Source organism: Gadus chalcogrammus, chromosome 16, assembly GCF_026213295.1.
Source record: "Gadus chalcogrammus isolate NIFS_2021 chromosome 16, NIFS_Gcha_1.0, whole genome shotgun sequence".
NCBI classification, from domain to species: Eukaryota; Metazoa; Chordata; class Actinopteri; order Gadiformes; family Gadidae; genus Gadus; species Gadus chalcogrammus.
Window position 1 is genome coordinate 20,309,217 of NC_079427.1, and position 7,500 is coordinate 20,316,716.

General features: G+C 47.3%; 1 protein-coding gene across 1 annotated transcript in view; it reads left to right on the plus strand.

Moving 5' to 3' along the window:
* Nucleotides 1-202: 202 nt before the first annotated feature.
* The window catches only part of grm5b (glutamate receptor, metabotropic 5b), a 73,496-nt gene continuing 66,198 nt past the window's right edge, over nt 203-7,500 (plus strand). The window contains exons 1-5 of the mRNA XM_056611493.1: nt 203-355; nt 701-1,156; nt 1,714-1,828; nt 5,944-6,018; nt 6,532-6,706. Of these exons, the coding sequence (XP_056467468.1) occupies nt 203-355; nt 701-1,156; nt 1,714-1,828; nt 5,944-6,018; nt 6,532-6,706 (974 nt within the window). The remainder of the gene's footprint in view (nt 356-700; nt 1,157-1,713; nt 1,829-5,943; nt 6,019-6,531; nt 6,707-7,500) is intronic.

The window sequence follows — 7,500 nt, forward strand, 5'->3', positions numbered from 1 at the left end:
GAGGCTCTTGAAAAAAACATTGAAGAGCAGAAACAGTTGACCACGAGGCAGACTGTCGACGACGCCAACCACCACGACCACCGCTTGGAAAACCTCTTCTGCCCCTTACACATTGCAATGACAGTTCCATAGAACACCTGTTTCCTGGCACAGCTCTAAGACCGTCGTAGCCATCATGACGCCCGCCGACCTGACCAATAAGATGCTCTGGTTGCTGCTATGCTTTGCCATGTGGGCGGGGCCTAAGGAAGCCCTCACTACCCAATCCAATGAGCGGCGAGTTGTTGCCCACATTCCCGGTGATATCATCATTGGAGCGCTGTTCTCCGTGCACCACCAACCCCCTGCGGACAAGGTGTGTGATGGTTTGTGTGGGTGTGTGGGTGGGTGTGTGTGTGTGTGCGGTTCTGTGCATGTGCGTGTCTGTGTGCTTGAAAGAACTTGTGGTGTTTGAGTGTTTTCAGTGTTTTCAAGTAAATTCTACCTTGTTGGTGCCTAGCTAGACCAAGCTTTTTGCTTAAGTTTAAACACTCCAAAACAAACGCAAATACAGGAATCATAGACGAACAGCAATCGATTAGACTTTTCACTTTCAATCGCTTGCATCGCAAATTGCTTGTGTCACACCCCAGTCCCAAATCAACAAATGATTGACGGCTGTTCTTCTATGCAATGGCCCTTTGACCCCCGCCCTTACCAGGTGCACGAGCGCAAATGCGGTGCGGTGCGCGAGCAGTACGGCATCCAGCGTGTGGAGGCCATGATGCACACGTTGGACCGCATCAACGCCGACCCCCGCATCCTGCCCAACATCACGCTGGGCTGCGAGATCCGCGACTCCTGCTGGCACTCGGCCGTGGCCCTGGAGCAGAGCATCGAGTTCATCCGCGACTCCCTGGTCTCCTCCGACGAGGCCGACGAGTGGGGGGCCGGGGGGGTTCACGGTGGAGGAGGAGGAGGCGGTGGGGGCGCAGGAGGAGGAGGAGCTCCCAGGTGTGCGGACCCGGCGGCCACGCCCATGAGGGGGAAGAAGCCCATCGTGGGTCTGATCGGACCGGGGTCCAGCTCGGTGGCCATCCAGGTGCAGAACCTCCTGCAGCTGTTCAACATCCCGCAGATCGCCTACTCCGCCACCAGCATGGACCTCAGCGACAAGGTAGCGGCCCAGGGGCGTTAGCCATTAGAGGGGAGATGGATGGAAGGTTATGGGATTTAATAGGCCGGTTAATATGTTTAGGTCTGAATGTCTGTGTGTGTGTTGGTGTGTGTTGGTGTGGGTTGGTGTGTGGTGTTTTTTGTGTGTGTGTGTGTGTGTGTGTGTGTGTGTGTGTGTGTGTGTGTGTGTGTGTGTGTGTGTGTGTGTGTGTGTGTGTATGTGTGTGTGTGTGTGTGTGTGTGTGTGTGTGTGTGTGTTTCCGCACCAGTCTAGCTGAGCGTGACGGGTAATACTAACCGACTTGAGGTGTGTGTGTGTGTGTGTGTGTGTGTGTGTGTGTGTGTGTGTGTGTGTGTGTTTTGTGAGTGTGTGTGTGTGTGTGTGTGTGTGTGTGTGTGTGTGAGTGTGTGTGTGTTTGTGTGTGTGTGTGTGTGTGTTTGGGTTTGTGCTATATTTGTGTGGTGAGGGGGATTTTTTAAGATATTTAGAATTTCATTTTATTTTAATTTATTAATTCAATCTTATTTTCTTCCGATTCATCCATTGTGACATTTCAGAGCCTGTTCAAGTATTTCATGAGGGTGGTGCCCTCAGACGCTCAGCAGGCCAGAGCCATGGTTGACATTGTAAAGAGATACAACTGGAGCTACGTGTCCGCCATACATACTGAAGGTAATGAGACACACACACACACACACTGCGCTGAGGTTGCTCTGTTCTGCAGCAGTGGATGCCCTAGTGTCCTATACAGAGATGGTGTGCCTAAGGGTATTACTTAAGGGCATTACTTAAGGGAATAATTGAAGGGCACTACTTAAGGGCATTTTACCACGTGTGATTAGCAGTTGATGTAGAATGTGCCCCTATATGCATGGCTATGTGTATGGGGGGCGGGGGGGGGGGGGCATTTAATTTAGGGGTCATTTCCTTTGCAGTCAGGGGAGTGTGTGTGATCGATGCAGCCATACACGGTGACAGACGCAAGTCTGTCACCGTGGCCGTGTTGTTGCCCGACTAGCGCTCGGCAATGGCCTGTGATGAGCCTTCCACAGGCTTCTGCCACCTTGGAGCGCTGGCTCAAGGTCGTGCTGCTGACGTCTCCTGCGTAGCCAGTGCAAGGCTGAGAGAGAGAGAGAGAGAGAGAGAGAGAGAGAGAGAGAGAGAGAGAGAGAGAGAGAGAGAGAGAGAGAGAGAGAGAGAGAGAGAGAGGAAGGGGAGAAGACATTACGATGTACAGAGGGAGAGAGAGAAGGGGTAAACATGTAAAGAGGTGGAGAGGAAAAGGGAAGGGGAAGGGAGAGACAGAAGGAGACGTAGGAGGGAGAGGGTAATGGTTGCAAATAATACAAGTGTACTGCTTTTTGTTTGCATGTATGTTTGTGTTTTTGTGCGTGTGATTGTGTGTGTGTGTGTGTGTGTGTGTGTGTGTGTGTGTGTGTGTGTGTGTGTGTGTGTGTGTGTGTGTGTGTGTGTGTGTGTGTGTGTGTGTGTGTGTGTGTGTGTGTATGCGCATGGTAACATGTAGATGTTTCTAATTGGCGTAGTGTGTAATGGTGTTCATAAACAGTTATGAAAGTGTGAGAAAGGGAGATATGGGAGGATCATACAGGACACTGGATAATACAAGGGAGTTATTGAATTGCAATCGTTAAATCAGCGCTTCATACACAGTTTAACCCTGTTACAGCACACACGTCATTGAAAGAGAGCGAGAGAGAGATCAAGTATATAATGTGAGAGGGGGAGAGTGGGCAACAAAAGACAATATTAAGATAGATTGCTTGACAGTGAATTGTGAGAGGCAGATATCAATCCTAAGGTTCTCTGATGTATATATAGGTTGGTATGTGCATGTTATGCTTTGTGTGTGGTGGATGTTTGTCAGTGTCCTGTAGTCACTCCAGGCACTAAATCAGGCTGATTGATGAGACGCTGTAAGCACTTGTCCTTGTCTCTGCGTGGCTGACTAGGGAAGGTCCACTAAACGTTCTTTAAAATGTTTTTGGGGGTGACGGTCTGCTTGCTTCTGAATGCATGCACAAATTGTCGATAAGTATGTGAATGCCTGGGCCTTGCATGCATTTCAGTGTACCTGCATCATGTGTACGTTATATGTGAGTTTACCTGCATGTGTGTGCATGTGTGTGTGTGTGTGTGTGTGTGTGTGTGTGTGTGTGTGTGTGTGTGTGTGTGTGTGTGTGTGTGTGTGTGTGTGTGTGTGTGTGTGTGTGTGTGTGTGTGTGTGTGTGTGTGTGCATGTATTAGTGTTTGTGTGATTTTTTGACTATGAATAGAGACCAACAGTGGTTCGGAGCTGCGACAGCTACAGTATTTGAATCAGCCCAAGTCAATGGGGCCCACCACAAAGTCCACAAATTCTCTTTATAATATTTCATGAAGACATCCCTGCACTCTTTTATTATTCAGATTACCGCTTTTTATTCTGCAAGATTGAACAAAAGAGAAAAAATAGATCCACAATTACTGTAGGTTTACCTGGCTGTTGCTCACTTTACCTGGCCGATGGTCACTTTACCTTGCAGTTGGTCTGTATTCTATACCTGCAGTGCAGCTTACCTATCTGCAAAAATGTCTTTCAGCTAGTCTTTTGACGTGAGGCATGATAATGAGTCCCCCAACAAAGGCAGACTAGTAAAAAGTCCTGCCACATTTTGGCTATAACATTAAGCATTTCAAATTAACAATGGAAGTACACTCATCCAGTTCACGACCACAACCCTTGCTTAAATGAACATCTCTAGTAATCTAGCACCAAATTCACAGCTTGACACTGGAATACGTGTGTGTGTGTGTGTGTGTGTGTGTGTGTGTGTGTGTGTGTGTGTGTGTGTGTGTGTGTGTGTGTGTGTGTGTGTGTGTGTGTGTGTGTGTGTGTGTGTGTGTGTGTGTGTGTGTGTCTAGTAGCTCTCCATGTGGTATTATACCGATCACTCCTGTGTGTTACTACGGCATGTTATAACACTTCAGATTGTGATAAGAGGCAGGGGGTGCAGAAGGAATGACGGTCTGAAAGTGTGATCCAGTCTATTGCATGAACCACAGAGAAGTCCCCCAGTAGTGTGTTGAAGGTGAGCGTGGTTTGGGAGTCACGGTGTCCTTTCATTGGATACCACAGTGGGACTTTTCAAGACATCGGAAACCTTTGGGGGGGGGGGGTTGTTGGCGTGTTGCCACTTTTCTGATTGGGGTGAGCGACAACACGGACCACTGGGTACCAGACTGGGGTTTTGGAGAATGTGTTTGTTAGCGTGTCAGAATACAGTACCGAATACGGTGGTTCAGGGAGGAAAGGAAGGGATTAAGTCAGACAGGTGAGTTCAGAAAAACATAGAGTAGGGGGAATTGAAGGATCTCATTTACTGGGGATGGATTTCAGTTTGGTGATTTGATCCCTAAGCCATCTGAATCTCCACTCCTGTAATGAATTTGTCATGGAAACGAAATCCCTCCGTTCACCGTAGCTGCTCACACATTTCTTGCTAACAGCTGTAGTTAACGCCTCAAAAAATGGGAACAGTTTGACCCCATGGGTGCTGCTGGGCCGTGCTGTGCTTATAATGTACAGTGTTTACAACCCCGGTTTGGGACTCCTCTCCTAGGAGAGAGCGACAGAGCCTCGTCCTCTATGGAGGAACTTTATAGAGGAGGTATAGAGACAATTGTACCAGCCGCAGTGTGTCCCAGGGGAATGGAGCGGTGGAGAAGGGGAGATGTGACGTCGCTCAAACACGATTCCCTGCTGAGGCCGCAGTGAACTAGGTTACAAGACTTATCGGTCCCGATGATAGTCGCAACAAACCCATGCGTGTGTGTGGGTGTGTGCATGTGTGTGTCGCCAGGGCCCTGACTAGTGTGACAGAGGGAAGTGTAAAGTCCTGTAATTAGTGTCACAGTGAGAGGAATGAGAGACAGATGGCACAGATGGCCCTCCCCCTGCATGCACACACGCACGCGGAATCACCCACAAATACACGCACGCACGCACGGCGCACAGACACACACGCAAAGGCACACACAAGCACTTTTTTCTGTACTGTATCCATTCTGAATAATACATCCTGATTAATTATTCTGCATTAGATTCCCAAATGACAAACCAAAAATGACACCAATATGTATGGGGGAGAGAGGTGACAGCACGTAACAGGTCACAAGAGCAGGAGAGAAATACATTTGATGTGTTCTTTCTGCCGTAGAGGGAACATGAGGCTTGTATGAGAGACTAGTGTAATTGCAGAGACAGGGGGAATCCTATACTGTTGTGTGCCAATGTGTGGAACCCTTCATTAGAATCCATTCCAGGTCACCCACTTTTTCTTGCGAAGAGCGAGGGTTCCACACGTTGGCGTGGCCTCTGTAACTCTCACTGGAACACATTTTGCCTGTTCCAAAAAGATCTCTCCAATGGTAAGGACTGTTCATCCTCATTGTATCCTCTGTGACTGTCTGTCTGTCTGTCTGTCTGTCTGTCTGTCTGTCTGTCTGTCTGTCTGTCTGTCTGTCTGTCTGTCTGTCTGTCTGTCTGTCTGTCTGTCTGTCTGTCTGTCTGTCTGTCTGTCTGTCTGTCTGTCTGTCTGTCTGTCTGTCTGTCGATCTGTCTGTCTCTCTGGCTGTCTGTCTATCTGTATATATGTCCATCTGCTTGTGATAAAGAACTAAAAAGCCTGAGGGGTCTCATCCCAGGGTTCATTTTTCAATGAGTGTGATCACCTAATTGACTTGATGAATTCTATGTCAATCTACTGTCCTCTTTCCCCGTTTCCTAGGTAACTACGGCGAAAGTGGGATGGAAGCTTTCAAGGACATGGCAGCCAAAGAAGGAATCTGTATTGCACATTCTGGTGAGAGTCAAAGACTCGTGTATGTAATTCATAGAGGAAAAGCCGTCACAAATATGTTCATGAAGAGACGCTTTGCCAGACAAACTGGAATAAGAACATGCTAAGTCCATAGAACATATCAAACTCATAGTTATTACTCGGAATAACTGCTTTTTAGCTGTTATCTACCTCACAATATATAGAAAAAAAATACATTATAGTGTTGAATTGTGGTTTGTTAATTCATTTGAACTAACAAGCAAGCTGGAATCATCAATCCAACATCTTGTTTTAACAGCTTTGTGGGGGTTTTCATAATTTTCCCCTTCCATCGTTTGATTGCAACAAGCGTTTGAATAAAATATCAAAGCCCATCGTGTTACATTTCAGATGCTCTCATTAAAAAAACAAAAACAAACAACACGTTACATGCCAGAGCGTAGTTTGAGGTTGGTTTCAAAGCCGTTTCCTCTGTTCTCTGGTCAGCATTTTGTTGAAACATCTACCCGTCCATGTGGTTTGAAACCCTGGCAGGTAAGATCTGGAGCAACGCCGGGGAGCACAGCTTCGACCGGCTGCTGGAGCGGTTGCGGGCCCACCTGCCCAAGGCCCGGGTGGTGGCCTGCTTTTGCGAGGGCATGACCGTCCGCAACATCCTCATGGCCATGCGGCGGAAGGGCCTTGTGGGGGAGTTCCTTCTGATCGGCAGGTTGGTGGAAGAGGCCTGTTGTTGTTGTTTTTTTGGTTGTTGTTGTTGTTTGGGAATCATGAGAGGACATGGTTGGTTGTCAGCGTGAGGGGAAAGTTCTGAGTCTCTGGTTTAAACAGCGGTGCACATGAAGTGTTGGGTCTCCGGTTTGGCAGTTCTTGTGGTTGTTTGGTTGTTGTTTTTCATCTGGGTTCTTGGTTATTAAATGTGGATTGACTGTTGTAAGATTGGAGTCTGTTACTGAGAGGTGCTGGCTCAAACACTACAGGTGAACTGTTGGCTTGAAAGCATTTGCTCTTATTGTTGCAGCTTTTTGTGGTGTTATCGTTATTTTTCTGGCACTGGCCAGCAATACATTGAAGTTTGGAGACGAGGTTATCCTTGTTGGTTTGGTGGCATTCCTTCAGTGCCACTGCAGATTTTATCAAAATATTCATGTTCAATAATAGGTATTAATTCCTCCGCGTGGTGGGAGCTTTTCATTTAAAATGTTTAAACGGATGTTGTTTTTTGATTATGAGACTGTTCCCAAACATACAATTGGCAGGCTCATAGCTTTATGTATTTATATTTGTGGATATGCAGAGTTCTTTCTCAGTGTCTGAGTATCATGATTGCTCCGATTGCCACTTGATTTCTGTTGCCATGGCTACCCTGTAATTAACATAAAATGAATAATAATTTTGCACCTATGGCAGGATTGGCTGCTAACACGCAGGAATAAAAATGGACTTGGAATAGAGTTGTGGTATCATATCATCACCAGTCGGTCTTTTCCATTCTGTTCTATTCCA